General features: G+C 50.7%; 1 protein-coding gene across 1 annotated transcript in view; it reads right to left on the reverse strand.

Moving 5' to 3' along the window:
* Positions 1-4257: 4257 nt before the first annotated feature.
* The window catches only part of MORN5 (MORN repeat containing 5), a gene marked incomplete at both ends in the record, with an annotated part of 28407 nt that continues 14902 nt past the window's right edge, over positions 4258-17762 (reverse strand). Inside the window, one exon of the mRNA XM_080708710.1 lies at positions 4258-4337. Coding sequence (XP_080564836.1) covers positions 4258-4337 — 80 coding nt within the window. The remainder of the gene's footprint in view (positions 4338-17762) is intronic.

Raw genomic sequence — 17762 nt, forward strand, 5'->3', positions numbered from 1 at the left:
CTACTGGCCTTTATTTACTACTTTCCTTGGAACCATCTCTGAATTGCAGATAGCTGACAACCCCCAATGTTATCCACTCTGTTGCTTTTGTCTGGAAAACTCTACAGTGTTTGTGGGATGTCCCGAAAGGAAAGCTATGTTCTAATTTTATCATTTCCATCTGTCTGGTTATGTCAAGTTAATTCAGAAAGAGAAGAGACACTGACCAACCCTGAGAGGCCCAGTAGGGCAGAGATGGAGGTCTGCCCAGACCAACAGGCAAAGGGACAGGCGGGGGTGGGGGACAAAGACCCACACTGGTTTGGAGATTGGGGAGAGGGACAACACCCTCGATGGGGAGAGGCACTAAACCATTTCAAGAAGAGGAAGAGAAAACTGGGGGTGGAGGGAGACCCCGCCCCCACCTGCATATTTGGCATACATAGGAGACATAGCCAAGATGGTATTTGATCTGTTGATGACACCACTGAATGTTTAAACAGGTTACAGTCAAGGATCCTTGTTGGCTGCTGGTTCACTACTGATAGGTGTGCCTGGGCCAGGCCTTCTTTGGGGAGGCTTGCTCCTGGGGGGTCCCAGAGAATAGAGTCCAGTGAAATGACAGCCAGAATGTTAATTCCCATCCATATGAGTAGAGAGAGGTGCCCACTGCCAAGCCCAGGACTCTAGCTGGCACCTCTGAGCTCCCCCACCGGTCCCAGAGTCAGTCCCACCCACTCCTGAGAACAGAGGCGAGACACGGCTGTGCAGGCATCCACCCCATCCTGCTGCAACTCTCCACCCTGAACATACGGCTCAGGCTACACATGACCGTGATTTGTGTTTCCAGGGGATACCGGTTTGTCCCAAGCTTATCCTGTAATTCTAGGACAACTTGGAGACCTGATGCCTTTCCCACTAGAGGCTGTTAGCAGGCATGTTGTAGCTCCAGTCCTCCTTCCTGATTTGGGAAGGAATCTCCAGGTCAGGGAAAGCAAATTCAAAGTATATATGCAGTGGCATCCCTGTTTTCACCCAGAGCAGACATCACTAATCAATTGCAGCACACTCCCTCTCTCTGAGTCTGGATAAGGTTTCAGGATTCACACACTTGAAGTTGGCCCCTACATGGGAACCTCTATGCCATTTGTTCTGGGACCTGGAGGAGGGTTAGGCAGGGGTGCAGCCCAAGAAGGGAACCTGTGGTCTCTCCCTTCCAAAGATGTTCAGCTGACTAAGGACAAAGAAAAAGCCCACATGTAATGTGGGAAGCATGGCTCAGTTCAGAACTTATCCAGTAGAAGTCTGTGCCCGGCTCCGTGTGGGGCACGGATGTGAACAGTGGCCATGTGGGCCTGATACCCAGCCTTGGGAGCTTGGGTCTTTGTTGTTTTTGCTCCTGATGAGCAAAACTCCAATTGCAAACATGTAGTGAGCAGCCAGCTGAGCCCTGCCCGGGGTCACCCAGCACCTACTCTGTCTCGAGCCTCCCCCCCAGGGTTTGTTCCTTCCGTGGATCACGTGGCCGTAGCATGTTGCAGTTAAAACGTCTCCACTACCCTGTAAAGAGCAGCCTGGGAACGTGCAGGCTGACGAGACTATTTATTTAAATATACAAAACTAAAGGGGAAAACACACACATTGGAAAAAAATTGTAAGCACTTTTTTTGTAAAACCAATGTCTGTTTTGTTACATACCTTTCATGTTGTGCTTTGTAAATGTCTTATTTGTGTAATAAATAAAGTTAATGCAAGTAGAAGTGCTGGCACTTAAATCCAGAAACACGCTGGGATTCCGTTTCTTTCCTGCTCTCTGGTTACAGGCTTGGGTCCCTGGCTCCCAGAGCAGCTGAGCTGTTGGACAGTGCAATTCTGTCAAGTTGGTACCATTTCCCAGTTTAGTGAGCTGCGTTGCAAAGGCACAATGACGGGTCACTTCTCTAAGTGCTGGTCGCCCTTGTGTCTCAGCTAAGCTCTGCAAGAAGTCAGGCTGGTAGCTGTTTTCTGCTCTCCCTGGGCACCAGCTCTCTGCCGGGCCCTGTGCTGGCTCTGTAGACCCAAGGAGGAAGGGTCCCAGACCCATCCTGCCTGAAGGAGCTCTCAGTCTGGTCAATGATGAAAGCAGACGTCCCTCCAGCATTCTGTGGGGCTCCGGGGAGATGCGTGAGCTGGATCCCATCAAGTGACAGGTTCACAGAACAGGTACAAAAGAGGGTGTTGGGAGGGGGAAGGCAGGGCTCTGTAGCAGCGTTGCCTGGTCTCGGGGCCACCGTGTGATTTGCACAATGAGGGAGTGCATTTTGCTGTTGTTCACCTAATCTTTCATCAGCAGAATCACCACTTGGTCAAGTCAAAGCTCCTGTTGTGGAGAGTGGCACTGCCTTGTGGGGAATGAAGGCCTCCCCAGTCCCCTGTGCCCTGGACAGGTTGCCTATGGTCACCAAGTCTGCAAGCATATTTTACCCACAGTCTTCCTTCCTGCTTCTGGAAGGAGAGTCCAGGATAGAGAAAGCAAGTTTAAAGTATATATTTAGGTGCATCCCTGTTTCACCCACAGCAGACATCACTAATCAATTCTCTCATCTGGATTAGGTTTCAGAATTCACATACTCAAAGTTCACCCATCCTCTTTATTAGTTTTTTTTTACCCTCTATCCCTGACTCCATTTCTGTACCTCCCCCTCTACTCTTTCAAACCATTTTTTTCAAATGATTAGATATATGCGTATCTTTGAAAATATATTACTTGTGTGTGCATGCCTGTGTGCTTGCATACACAGATGCGTGTTTACATCAGTGTACCTTCTGTTTTTAGAACACAGTTTGGGAAGCACCAGTAGAGATCAACACAATTATTCTAGCAAGGAGATGGGCGCCTGAGAGGGGAAGGTGGCCCCCAGGTCTCCAGGGTGCAGTTGAACGCAGACCCAGTCCTTCCTCTGCCCCTCCCTGCAGCTCTGGGTCCCTTGTTGGAGGTCCAGTTTCCTTCCGGTGCAGATGTCAGCAGAGACCTCTCAGGCCCGGATCACCCTTCCACCTCCAGCAGGCAGCTCTGGTGAGCCAGGAGATGTGGCCTGGGGGCCCGCAGGACCCAGCATCCTCCAAGGAAGGACAGTTAAGCAAAGATCCAGAATGCTTGGGGCCCAAAGGCGGCCCTGGAACATATTGCCACTTCCCCTGCTGACTTTCAGCTGACAAATGTTATCTCTGGAGTGATTTTGAGAAATGATTATATGTATAGCTACCAAAATGTGTGTGTGTATATGTGTGTAGGGGGTACCAGAGATTAACCCAGGGACATTCTACTTCCAAGCTACACCCTCAGGCCTTTCTTAGTTTTCTATTTTGAGACCGAGTCTCACTATGTTGCCCAGGCTGGCCTCGAACCCATGGTCCTCCTGACTCAGTCTCCTAAGTACCAGGATTACAGGCATGTGCTGCCATGCCCGGCTACAAATTGTTCTTGATAACAAACAGGTTCTGTGTGCCTGCTAAGCGCCAGCCCTTTTACTCAGTCTATTTCCTCTGACCTACTCGGCCACTTTGTGGTTTTAAATATTATCATAGCTATTTTACAGACAAGGAAACTGAGACTTAGAAAGTGATTTGCCCAAGGTGACAGTACCGTGGATGAGCTGGGATGTGAGCTGAGACATGGATGGTGCCTGAGCCAAGTTCCTCCTGTGGGATCATGTGGATCCTGTCAAGAGGGAAAGGCAGTCCTGGGAACTGTTCCCGCACCTACAGGATGGTGCCAGCTGTGGCCTGGGCACAGTGATCCGGGCAGGGGGATCCAGCCCTACTGCTCTCCAAGACCAAGGGGCACCCTGAACGTCTGACTCCCTCTCTGCAAAGGTGATGCTCGGCCCCTCAGGCTGCTGTGGGGAGCAGAGCAAAGGCCCAGGAGTCGCTCCTTCAAATACCTCCATCTGTCATTATAAGACAATGGTCCTCAAACTTTGATATGACGAGAAATACCTGGGAATGCAAATGATCCGGCTCCATTCCCAGGAGTCCTGAGTAGCAAGTCTAGGCTGGGCCCGGGGAGTCGCTAGAGTTTATGTTTGTGCCCAGGTGCTTCTGATGCAGGTGAAATGAGGCTGTCTTCTGAGAAAGCGTCTTCTAAGGCAAATGCACTTGGAGCTACTGAGTACGGAAAACCTTTATTCCTGAGTCACACTTTAGGTTTGAGAATTACAGCCTAGCCCCTCCCCCCATGGCTGGACCCCCCCGGCATGGAGGGGCAGGTGGAAAGCCCTGGTGGAGCGGCTGCGGAGTTCACAGCTTGGGCCTGTGGCCCACGATCTCATCCCAGCCCTTCCGACAGGTCCGGATGATCCACTCATGTTCGTCATCATCTGTGGAGAAAGAGGAAGAGCTGGTCATGCCCGGTGCTTGCTGCTGCTGGGACCTCCCCTGTCTGGGAGGGCTCTGGGACCCTGAGTTCACTCCAGCTCAGGCTGATGGGTCTGTTTAGCTCTGCGGGCAGGAGCAGACCTTTCATTTAAATCTAATCCCCTGGCAGAACTCCTATCTATCTCAGGCAAATTGAACACCAAAGTTTCAGTAGTTTACGGGTGCTGCTGATGGGGGAGAGAGCTTGAGATCTGAGCTGGTTTGATCCCCACCGGCAATCAGAGGGCGGCAGCCTCACGCCATGGGCACTCAAGGGTCTGATCTACAAACAGCGCCCTGGTAAGGTGGGGCCGGGCCTGGCGGGCAGTACTGGGAGACAGTCTCAGATATTCATTTCCCTTCTGGACTCTCCATTCCTGACCTTCAAGGAACCCCGGGGTCTTCCCAGGGAGCCCGCCACCCTCTGCTGACTCAAGTGCCAGCAGCCACTGGTATTCCTTGGAGGCCTGAGCTCACCCACCACCCTTTGCCTAGTCCCTGGGAAAGAAGGCACATCTTTCCCACCACTTCACGGATGAGCAAACAGAGGCAGGAGGGTTGGGCCTCTTGTCCACAGCCTCAGGGTTAGTACAGGGGTCAGGGTCGGGGTCGTCTAACCACAAAACCTCTGCTGCTCTGCAAAACTTCAGAGTAAGTCCATGTCCCCGGCCATGGCACAGGGCCGCATTTCTCTATGCAAGAGCCCTGGTGGATTTCTGGATTTTTATTTTTTTTCCCTTTCTCCTCCAAACCCACACCCCATTTTTCCCCTTCTCCTCCAAACCCAGCCTCCCCCCCCCCCCGCATGACTGGAACTCACTCTAGTGGTGGGATCTACACCCCTAAAAATGCACACAGCTCAGTAAAATATGTGCTGTTGTTTTGTGTACAGAATGTGTTTTTAATTTACAAAAATGGCATTGTGCTGCGGATTTCATTGTGTCGTCCTTCTTTCATGAGACAGCGCGTTTTTAGGCTCTCTTCTGGTTGCTCCGTGGACGTCTCGTTCTTCGCCTCTTAGGGCTCCCCTCATTTTTACTCCTCATCCTCCCAGGGGTGGAGATGGAGTTTGCCTCCAACCCCCTACCAGGACAGACATTCCCTGCGCGTGCCTGCAGGGGTGGGGGCTCTCTCTGGGTGTATTGCAAACAGAGGGTGGGGACCACCAGCGAAGGCTCCCAGCGAAGTCCTCCTCACACCATGCTGCCTACCTGCCTTCCCTCTCTGCCCCTGGCTTCTCACCAGTGAGTGGAGGGGTCACTTTTTCTCTTTACACTGTGCCTAGCTCATGCCTCCCATCTGAGCGAAGGGAAGACAGGACTTTCCCTTTTCTTTGGGTGACAAATATTGGAAGCTGGGAGGAGACCAGGGGACTTCCTGAAACTGAAATCCAGAGGCCCAGAAAAAGCCTGCCTGCCCTCTGAATCGCACCCCTCTCCTGCGGGGAAACCCAAGGCTGGAGCCGGGGGAGTGTCTTGGACAGCCTACTGTGCGCCTAATAAGCACTGCAGGCCACCGTGTCTCTGCAACAGCTCAGCACCCCGGCAGAGATTGTCCCCATGTTATAGGAGGGACAAGCTGTGTCCTAGGTCCCAAGCTATAGAATTTGAGCCATAGTAACCAGGCCCTGTAGCCTAACTTCTCTTTACCCCAGACTAGACAAGATGGAGCCAGGGCCAAGGCTGTCCCACAGAAGCAGCCCCCCTTCCAAGAACAACAATCCTCTCCCTTTACATTACAGTAAAAAGGTTTGCCGGCTAGCACCAGCCTTTGGGAACTGCCCTAAGCAGCCAGCGGGCCTCAGTTTCCCCTGGATCTGCTGCCTGGAAGTCCTGGCAGAGGCTGGCAAAACCAGGGGAGGAGAGCCGGGCCGGGATGTGTCAGCACACAAGGAGTTAAGCACTGGTGGAGCCTACTTTTGCCACACTCTGAGCAGCCCGTTGCTAATTACAGTCCTGAAGTCTCCAGGCTATTCGAATCAGTGCAGCTGCAGCCTCTTCAGCGGTAACCCCTGAAACCAGACAAACTGGGTTTATTGTGCTGAACCAGTCCTCGGGCCCCTCCCTGATCGTTACAAATTGACAGCAATGGACTTAACAGCCCTCTTCACTACCCCTTTCACTCTCTACCTGGCTGCACAGCTACCAATTTGAATCACAGATGCCTCCCCTCCCGGCAGCTGCTCAGCCAACCCTCCCTCCACCTCCCCTGCGCCTCCCCCCCCCCCCCCCCCCCCCCCCCCCCCCCGGCTCCCCTGGCCCTGCCACGCCAGGGTGAGGCTGCCGCCGCACATTTCATCAATATTTAAAATGGAATTAAACCTGTAGCTTTGATTAATGCCTCCCAGATCCTGGGAGTTGTGATTACTATTTTGCAAATTGCGATTGTTGGAATATGTTAATATGATTGTCTGAGAACATCTTTACCTTCTCAGATAATTTCCCCCCTTTTTGGCAGGAGGGGAGGGAGAAGAGGAGGGAGAAAAAAGATGGGAAAAAAAGCACCTCACAAAGTCTTTAATCAATTGTAAATTATTACCCTTGGCTCAATCGCCTGCGATACAGAAAGAAGGGGAGGAAGATTTCTGGCTTGGCACGTTTATCTTTAAAAGTTTTTGGCCTCTGATGGTCTAGTAATCCTACTCCGGGACACTATCTTAAGGGGATAATCTATTTGTCTTAGAGTTACTGAGGATGCAGAGGATGGAAAATGACATACATTTATAAAAACTGGGAAATGATTATTTATTAAACCAATAATTTCTAGACACTGACTACATGCCAGAAATGGTACGGCTTGAAGGGGGCCGTGGACACTCCCCAAAAGCGATGTGAGGGGTTGTTTAGCATGAGGACAGTTATGACATCTGGATAGAAAGAAATACAAAGAAAGTGTTTCTGATGAGAAAATAAGTCAGAGAGAGAGAGAGAGAGAGAGAGAGAGAGAGAGAGAGGAGGCAAGAAATAAAATCCCACAGTGTGTCCCATCTAAAAATTGTGCACAGAAGAGAGATGAAATCAACTGACGTGTGAATAATGGTCAGCTCTGAGTAATGGAACTAGAGAGGTTCTTATTTCCAAAATCTCTTGCATTATTGGGTACCGACAATAGAGAAAAAAACTGAAATAATAATTATTGGCCTTTTTTTCCCCCCTTACCCTCCAATAAAATGTTTGGTAATTGTGTATATTTTTAAATTGAAATAAAATATCCCTAGGTTTCTAGAAATACTGATAGGTTATTGAGTTTCTGAAATGGAAAAATCCTGGCATACAAAGTATTGGTAAAAATGATTAAAGATCAAAATAGACAAATTTCCTGGGCAGAAGAATTCCAAATAATGTATGTAGATACTCTGCCTTCAAAGAATAGGGGGAAAATTCCCCACTTCTTGTTTATATCTATTTGACACTGGAGGTTGAACCCAGAGACATTTTACTTCTGAGCTACACCTCCAGCTTTATTTATTTATTTATTTATTTATTTATTTATTTATTTAAAACAGAGTCTCCCTACCTTGTTGAGTCTGGCCTTGAACCTGTGATCCTCCTGTCTCGGCCTCCCTGGGATCACAGGTGTGCACCACAAGCCAGGCTTGCCGTGTCATAAGTGCAGCTGTATATAGTGACTTCCAGAGAATGTGGTGTAGATGGGGAGGGAAAAAAGAGCAACTTCCCAGTAGAGAAACTTGACCCAGCCCTGTGCTCACGGGTGAGCTCCTCAGTAAATCCTACTGATGGTCTGTATCCTTGATATGTTTGAATGAAAATGGCCTTTACTTTTGTGGCCTTCTTCCCCAATCCCCACAACCCCAGTCTTAACCGTGAGAAAAACTTCAGACAAGGTCCAGTCAAGGGACATTCTACAAAGTACCTGACTGATACTCCTCAAAACTGTCAGAAACAAGGAAAGGCTGAAAAACCGCCACCCCAAAGAGGTACCCAAAGAGGAATAACTGAATACGGTGTGCCCCAGATGGGATTCTGGAACAGAAAAAGGGGCACTAGTGAAAGACTGAGGACATTTCAATAAGTAAATTGAATACAGAAATGAGTTAAGATTAGTTCATCGGTATTAATGTCAATAGTAGTTTATTCGTTGTGACAAATGTACCATCTGATGTAAGATGATAATATTGGAGAAAACTGTGTGTGGGCATATTGACATGCTGTACTATTTTACAATCAACTCTGTAAACTTAATTGCTCTAAAATAAAAAGTTTAATTTTAAAAGCTCATGAAGCCCTGGCACAGTGGTGCACTCTTATAATCTCAGGACTTGGGAGGCTGAGACAGGAGGATTGCAGGTTCAAGGCCAGGCTTAGCAACATAGCCAGACTCTTAGCAACCTAGCGAAACCCTGTTTAAAACAAACAAACAAAAAAAATTTTAAAAAGTCTGGGGGCGTAGTTTGGAGGTAGAATGTCCCTAGGTTCAATTCCCTGCAGTACAGGAAACACACACACACACACACACACACACACACACACACATCCAGTATGCTCTTTTTTTTGTGTGTGGTACAGAAGATTGAACCCAGGAGCATTCTACTTCTGAACTACACCCCCAGCCCCTTTTTAAAGTTTTTGGTTTTAAACAGGGTTTTGCTAGGTTGCTAAGTCTGTCCTTGAGCCTGCAATCCTCCGGTCTCATCCTCTCAAGTACTAGGATTACAAGTGTAGCATAAACACTATCCCAGAATTTTACTCAAAAAGTGAATGTCCGCAGAGCACGAAAGTAGCACAGTTGGGAGACGGCGTGGACCTGAGTGGCCTGGTGGACGAGGTCTCCCTTGGCCCTGCCGTGCTTCAGAGGGGATCCCCTCCGGGATGTGAGGGCTGTCCCCACCCACCCCGCGGGCCTGCCTGGGTGTAGCCCTCCCTGACTCCGCTGAGGTCACGGGGATCGGCCATGATGGCCCGGCAGCCTGGGGCAGCCATGTGATCCGGCCCGCAGAGAATCAGCACTTAAAAAGTACTGACTCAGTATCTGGTGAATAAATGAAGAAAGAAGGTGTAATTTGGAGACATTAAAGTAACAGTGAGATCTGTGGATCTGGACAATGGGGGAAGACTTTCTTCCCCTCCCTGGGCAAATGGAGCTGCGAAAAGGGCCGGGCAGGCTTGCCAAGTGCAGATCCTGGGCGCCAGCGGCCTTTCAGTCTCCAGCCGCACCTGGGGCAGGCCCAGTGCACCAAGATGCTGGGTTTCCTGGGAGCTTACCTGAGCACTAAGCACACTCAAAGCTCAGCCTGCCTGGCCCGGGGCCCGCCTCATGGCGCAGGAGGGGAAGGGCCAGCCTGCATTAGCCACAGCTGTGCTGGGCCTGCCGCCCTGCGCCTCAGTCACCCAGGGTAACATTAGTGCCGTCTGCAGGTCAGCGCGTGCAGGGGAAGAAGAGATCCTGAACGTCTCTGCGTAGCTACAAGGGAACAGCTTGATTAACCAGCTGGTTAGCAGAGAGCTTAGGCAGCTCACACAAGGGGTTGAGAGTACACCCCGGCTTTGGAGCTCTGGGCCACCACCTGGGCAAGGGGCCTTCCTGGGTCTCATTTTCTCATCTATGAAGCTGCTTGCTATAAGGACCAAGTAAGATCATTCCTGAAAAGTGCTCAGCAAAGTACACAGGAAATACCAAAACCCCCAAGGTGGGACTTCTGGCGCATGCAGTGCTGTAGCGTGGACTGGAAGGAGTTATGGAGGCAGACAGGTGGGGTGCTGAGCCATCAACTTGTTGGGTGATTTGGGTCAATGCTCCCAATCTCTGAGCTGAGCTCCTGTCTGCACTCTGGACTGAACCAGACCTGGTGCCCAGGTCAGAGTGAGGCCCAGACACTAAGGAATTGGAAGCTACCATCATCATTCTGATGGGTCTTTGCTCCCCAAACTGGATGCCCACACGGGACTCACCAGGAAAACCTGGGGACTGCTGGCTCCCTGCCAGAATTTGGGGGGCCAAGGGAGGAGATCTGTACACAGGATCCTCACCACAAGGATCAAGAGCCATGGCACAGCTAATGCATTGTGTTCAAAGCCAGGACAGGCCAGGGCAGGCGAGCCCAGAGAGGGCAAATGTGTGGGTTGGGGTCACTGAGCACCCACAGGCCGGGCTCTGCTACCTCTTGGCACACCTTTGGGCTGGGCGCATCTGTGGCTACCGCTGCTATGCAGGCCCCACCTGTGTGAGCTGGGGCAGGGTGGGGACTGGGAAAGAGAAGAGACTCAGAAGGAACAAAGTGCTGGCCCTGGGGCCTGGAAGAGGCTCATGGGGGCCAAACGCCTGGGAGGGCCTGGCTCCGAGGCTGGGACCAGCCTCCCTCAGTGAGCGAGATGGGGCTCCCCCCTTTGGGAGAGAAAGTCAAGGCTTGGAGGGGTGCAATGATTTGGGGGCAGAGGGGCAGGTTCACACTCATTGAAGCTAGGAGTGTGTGCACTCACAGCGTGTGTTCCCATTCAGGTGAGTATGTAAGTGGTAATGTCCTGGCTGGCCGAGTGTGGCAGTGTGCGGGGACTTGAAGTCTAAGTGTGTGTGTGATCACACGTGGACCTGTATGGACAGCCCAGCACTCATCCAACCCGCCTCACTGGCAGTGACATGGGGCAGGGCCAGGCTCTGGGGGAAGGGGACTTCTGACTGGGGAGCTGCCCTCTTCTCCTGGGGTCAAGGATCATCCTCAGAGGACGCCAGGCTGGCATCAGGGGTGCATGGCCAACCAGGTTCCCGGCCTGTGTCCAGGTCCCACACCCTCTGTGCAAATTCAGGGCTGTGTGAGCTGGTGGGGTGTTGTCTGAGAGGCACCAAGGGCGGTGATCTCAGGTCTCTGTGTCATGACTCTTGACAAGAAAGAGGCTTTGAACTCGGCTGGCAGCGGCGGTGGCCAGAGGCCAAGGCGGCAGCATCGTCAATATTGACTGAGGGGGTCACTGCCCAGGCAGAACCCGCCGCGGGCTGGTGGGAGACCATGGGCCGCCCTTGCTTTTCCTGCAGTGAAGCTGCTTCTAGTTTGGGTGGGGTCTGTGGGTGGATTAGGGAGAGCTACTTCACCCACTGGGAACCAGAGGTACAGGCCCAGCACCCACCCACAAGCTTGTCGAGGCATATTTGAATGGAAGAAGCTTGGAAAAAAATGTCTGACTCCAAACTATCAACAACAACAACAAAAATAACTGCGACACCGAAATTAAATGTTATAACAAATGCATTAAGACTTGATTAATTATTAGATGTTGAAATCAAAACAGTGTTATTACACTTGAAATCCATTTCTGGGCTTCCTTTCCTCATTTTGCAGAATTTTCCAGTATGCACATGACTCTCAGGAAATCACAGCCAATTGTTAAAGATTCATAGTCAAACAATTGGCCAAAGTTACAGAAATCTTTTTAAAGTGTTTTTTTTTTTAATTTTAACTTTTTTTTTTGGTACTAGGGATTGAACCCAGGAACATTCTACTTCCAAGCTACATCCTCAGCCCTATTTTATTTTTTATTTGGAAACAAGGTCTTACTAAGTTGACAAGGCTGTTCTCAAACCTGTGATTGTCCTGTCTCAGCTTCCCAAGTTCTGGGATAATAGGCATGCACCACCACACAGAGCTCCCTTATCAAAGTTTTGTTTTGTTTGGTACTGAGGATGGAACCCAGGATGGAACCCAGGGGCATTCTACCTCCAAGCTACACCCCCAGCCCTTTTTTTATTCTTTATTTTGAAACAGGGTCTCACTGAGTTGCAGAGGGCCTCACTAAGTAGCTGAGGCTGTCCGAAAACTGCGATTCTCCTGTCTCAGCCTCCCAAATGCTGGGATTACAAGCACGTGCCACCATGCCCGGTTCCTTATCAAAGTTTTAACAACAAAAAATACATATTTAATTTGGGAATGTGATTATATTTTGTCTTACTATATTAAAATGACAAGGGTAGGGTCTTTAAGGTCTGGCCTAGGGCAGCAGGATTTAGGATGACCACAGGAGGGGCAAATTGAGCAAAGAATATGGCTAGGTATTAGGAAGCCCCTCCGTGTGTCAGGAGGGCACTTGCACGCCCGGTCTCGTGGTGCTCTCAACCTCTGTGAACACGCCGCTGCTGCAGTCACAGTTGCGGGTGCTCCGGTTGGTGGGTGTGGGGAAAGTGCCCACAGTCACAGTGAGCCTTTGGGATCCCTCAGTCAGTGTGAGATGCTCACGGATCTGGAGATTTCAGAGGTTCTAGTCCATCTCACACTGACTTCGAAGCAGGAGCCGGAGCTGCAGGTCGTCAGGGCATCATGGCAGGGAGCAGAAAGCCAAGGTCAGAGAACAGATGCTGCAGCCCCTGTTCTCTGGTGAGTGGTCCTGGGGCACGCTCACTGTCCCTGGCCACACCCGCAGGGACCCTTCCCCAGCAACCAAGCCCTGCTACCAACGCGGCTTCCTTGACTACCACGTGAGGTCTTGGGGGGGCTTTAAAATCCAATCAAAATATTTCTGTTTATGGGTGATACTGCTCCTTAAAGACTAGAACTGTCCTCTATGCAGCAAGGTGCTCCCAGATGGGAGGCAGCCAGGAATAGAGGCCGCTGACTCAGCCTCTCACACTCACTCCAGAGCAAACATGTGTAGATGGAGGGGCACAAAATTGCCAGCATGGTTTTAATTGCTATCCTTTGTGCTTCCCCACCTTTATTTTATTTTAACTTATTATTTGTGGTAATAGGGATTGAACCTAGGCTTTGTGTGTGTGTGGGGGGGTACTGGGGATGGAACCCAGAGGCTTTCTATCTCCGGGCTATACTCCCAGACTTATTTTCTATTTTAATTGGAAACAGGGTCTCACTAAGTTGCTGAGAGCCTCACTAAGTAGCTGAGGCTACTTCAACCTTCAAACCTGCAGGATCCTCCTGTCTCAGCCTCCCAAATGATGGGATTGCAAGTGTGCGCCACCATGCCCAGCAAACCCATGCATGTTATAACTCTGAGCTACACTTTTAGTTCTATTTTATTTTTTATTTTTTTGTGGCACTAGGGATGAAACCCAGGGGCATTCTACCTCCAAGATGCACCCCCATCTCTATTTTTTATTCTTCATTTTGAAAAAGGGTCTCACTGAGTTGCAAAGGGCCTCACTAAGTAGCTGAGGCTGGTCTCAAACAGCAATTGTCACAGCTTCCAAGCATGCGCCACCCTGCCCAGCTTTATTTTATTTTATTATTTTGAAACAGTGTCTCACAAAGTTGCTGAGTCTGGCTGTGAGCCTGCTATCCTGTGATCCTGCAGTCTCAGCCTCCCAAGTACTGGGCTTACAAGTATGTTCCACTATGCCCAGCTTCCACTTTTTTTTTTTTTTTTTGAGCACTAATCATTGGATATGTGTTCTCTAACCATGTTCGTGATGTCTAGCCTCCGTGCTAAGGCAGATCCAAGAAGCCAAAAGTCGTGGCCACGGTCACGCGGTCGGCCCTGGCCCCATAACTAGCTGACAGTGTGGCTCTGAACCGTTAGGCCTTCCAGCCCCTGCTCTCTGGCTCCAAGTGGATAATGGACTGGCGGGGCCTCACAGTTGGGAGCCCGTGTCTGGCTGGCAGACACGAGGGTTGAATTAGGCTGGAGGGTGGGGAGCCGGGAGCCATGGTAAGCCGGGATCTACAGGACCCTGGGACAGACTAGAACTCACCACGCACTCACAGTGATCTTGCAAAGTCAGTGCTGTCAGCTCTGCTCCCAGGGGAGGGTACTGAGGCTCAGAGAGGTGATGACATCTGCCCAGGCTCACCCAGCTAGTGAGTGGGTGCAGGGTCATGGCCACGTCTGGCTTCAGAGCTGCAGCCCTTGGCCACTACCCACTTCCCTGAGAAAGCTTTCTGCAACTCCAGGCCTGTCTGAAGCACAGAAGCCTACCACCCTAACCAGCACTCAAGGCCCCATCCTGTACTGGGTCCCTCTGCCCTGAATGTTCAGCTCAGACCCACTCCTATGTACCCATCAAAGCCCAGTCTGTCCATCACTGGCCGAAGGAGTCCTCCTTGACTCCTCCCCTGGCCCCCAGCGTAAGCAGGCCTCGGGTGCTCCATCCTGAGCACCAGGAGCTCCTTCGCTTCTGTATCTCTGCTCAACCTGTTTCTTCCCTTCTATGCAGCAAAATCCTCCTCTTGCCCTTTAAGGTCTGGCCAGGCACCCCTTTTCCAGGACATCATCTCCACTGTCCTGGGGACACGCACATCTCTCCTCTGTGCTCTCTCCACACCCTGGGATTCCAGGTCTGGGCATCAGAGAAACAGGGGAGCACCTCACTCTTGGGGGGAAGGAGACTCATATTTGATATTTCCAAGTAAACATTAACATAAACATAATCAGAAACATAGAATTGTGTTGGACTGCATTCCATATGTATCTTCTTTGTGTGTGTGGTACTGGGGATCAGACCCAGGGGCGGTCTTCCTCTAAGATACATCCCTAGCCCTATTTTATTTTAGTTTTTTTAATTTGGAAACAAGTCTCCTGAAGTTGCCTAGGCTGGCCTCGAACCTGTGACCCTCCTGTCTCAGCCTTCCAAGTACTAGGATTATAGGCGTGCCCCACTTTGCTCAGCTTGTAGACTATTTCTTGACACTGCTGTTGATTTTTGGTTTTCCAACTGAGTTTCACAATAGTTTTCATTGAGGTTTAAATACATCAGTACTGAGGAGGAGGAGGAGGTGTGTGTGTGTGTGTGTGTGTGTGTGTGTGTGTGTAATGCTGAGGATTGAACTCAGGGGTACCGAAATACAACCCTATCCCTTTTTTAAAAAAATTATATTGAAACAAGCCAGTGCTAAATTGCCAAGCGCTGGCCTCAAACCCGCCATCCTCCTGTTTCAGCCTCTCAAGTTCTGGGATTACAGCTGTGCATCATTATACCTTGCATCAGATATGTCTTTTATGGTTTATGTTATTTATTGGTTTATGGTCATCTCTAAACTCCTTTTTGAGGAGTGGGAGGTGCCTAGAGTCACTGAAGCACTAAGGACCCCTAAAAGCCCCAGGCTTCTGTCCAGAGAGCACCCCAGCAAGTCCTGTGGGCCTCTGTTTATGCATCTGTCCCCGCAGTCCACATTGTTTGGTCAGGTAGAGCTGGCCCGAGTGAAGCCCTGGTGCACACAGGCTCAGTGAAGGCCTGTGTGCCGGGGACTTGGGGAGGCTGAGGCTCTAGGTAGATAAGAAATGATAAGGACAACAGGGCCCGCACCCACAACAGGATGCCTGGGCCGGATGGCCAGGTCAGGAGACTGCGGGCCTCTAGTGCAGCCTTGAAATCCACATTGGGAGGGGGGGTGTTCAGGCCGGAGGGCAGCTTGCGAGGTAATTCTGCATGCAGGGCAGGCTGTTACTCCTGGAGTAGAGATCTGGACAGGGGCCTCTGGATGGCTTCCGGCTGGCACAATCCTGCCCCCTCTAGGCACAGTTCTACTGACGGGTTCGAGCCTATTTTTCTGGTTTTGCCTATTTTTGTAAGTTTTGCCTAGATTCTCAGAGAGGCTCAGAACTCAGAAAAGGCCACAGCCCATCTCCTTGGCTCAGAGGGCAGCCTCTGGTGTTAGAGAGGCCTGGGTTCAAATCCTGGCTCCTCCCTATAAAAAGCAGCATGGCCATTAGTAAATAACCTACTCCTGGAGCCTCAGTTTACCCAGCTGCCAAACAGGGCTAACGGCATTCCTCAAAAGGATCAGAATGTGGTGGGTGTCCAGCACAGCAGAGGCCCCCCGTGTGTGTAACTTCTCTCCCTACCCCTTCTTGCTTTCCGGCGCCGCCAGCCACGTCTGCTGGTGGGGACGTGCAACCGTGCGGGCATTTTATTTGGCAGTTAGGAGTGTGATATTATCCCTCCACAAAGCCTTCATTACGGCGCTGCTGACAATACCACAGATAAAGCAGGGATGCCCCCGTGTGCCAGCCTCCAGGTGATTATAACATTTGGATAAATTGCCTTTTGTCTTGCTGGCGAGACCACAGGAGGGGCTGTGCGGGAGACTGGGCCATTTTGCAGGCGCCCTGGAGCGGTAGCCTGGTTTTGCAGCAGGGGCTGGGGCTGGCAGTGGGAAACGGGGTTTCTGGCCCCCTAGTTCTACGCAGACAGGCTGTGTGAGTTCACAGCCTGTCTGTGTAGAGCTGCCCTCTCTGGATCCCAGGCTTCTCACTTGTTGGAGGAAGGCAGACACTTCAAGATTAGAGGAGCCTTGGTTTGTCAGTGGCATTGACTCTTGTTCTTTGGCCAGCTTTTGTTGTTGTTTGTGTGGAGCTGGAGATGGAACCCAGAGCCTTGTGTATGCTAGGGAAGTGCTCTACCACTGAGCCATACCCACAAAACTTTGGCCAGTTTTTTTTTTTTTCTTTTTTTGAGGTAGGTCTCACTGGGCATGGTGGCACATGCCTATAATTCTCAGTACTTGGGAGGCTAAGACAGGAGGATAGAAGGTTTGAGACCAGCCTTGGTGATTCAGCAAGACTCTGTTTCAAAGTAAATAATAAAATAGGACTGGGGATATAGCTTGAACCCTGGGTTCAATCTTTAGTACCCCCCCAACACACACACACACACACACACACACACACACACACACACACACACCAAATAGGTTTCAGGCTGGTCTCAAATTTCTGGGTTCAAGTGATCCTCCTGCCTCAGCCTTTTAAGTAGTTAAAATTAAGTTACAGGTGCATACCATTGCACCTGGCCTGGCCAATTCTTGGGCAATAAAATGGGCAGAGAACTTCTGGAGAAAGGAACCACCCGCGGGATCCTAGAGTCTTTGAGTATGTATCTTCTCTCAGTGTCTTAGGAAAGCTCCTTCCTCCCTTCCTTTCTTCCTTCCTTCCTTCCTTCCTTCCTTCCTTCCTTCCTTCCTTCTTCCCTCCCTTTTCCCCTCCCCCTCCCTCCTTTCCTCCCTCCCTCCTTCTGTCCTTCCTTCCTTCATTCCTTCTTCCCTTTCCCCTCCCCTCCTTCCTTCCTTCCTCCCTTCCTTCCTCCCTTCCTTTTCCCCTCCCTCCTTTCCTCCCTCCCTCCTTCTGTCCTTCCTTCCTCCCTTCCTCCCCTTCCCTTTCCCCTCCCACTCCCTCCTTTCCTCCTTCCCTCCTTCCTTCTTTCCTTCCTTCCTTCTTTCCTCCCACTAGCAAGCTCTGCCTTCTCATTCAGAACCAGCTTAAGCATAATCTTTAGGTGCGGAGCTAGCTGACCTGGGTTCAGATCCAGCTCTGCCCTTCTTATCTGCTGACCCTGGAGGAGGTGCTGTACCTTGCCTCACTTCCATCGTCTGTAAAGTGGGATACCTACTTTGCAGTGTTACCCTGAGGATTAGATGAAATGAAGTAAAGCGGGCATGGTAGCAAGAGACCCAGTTTAAAAAAAAAAAATCGGGCTGGGGGTGTAGGTCAGCAGTA

The sequence above is a fragment of the Muscardinus avellanarius genome (genome assembly GCF_963383645.1).
Source record: "Muscardinus avellanarius genome assembly, chromosome: 13".
Lineage (NCBI taxonomy): Eukaryota > Metazoa > Chordata > Mammalia > Rodentia > Gliridae > Muscardinus > Muscardinus avellanarius.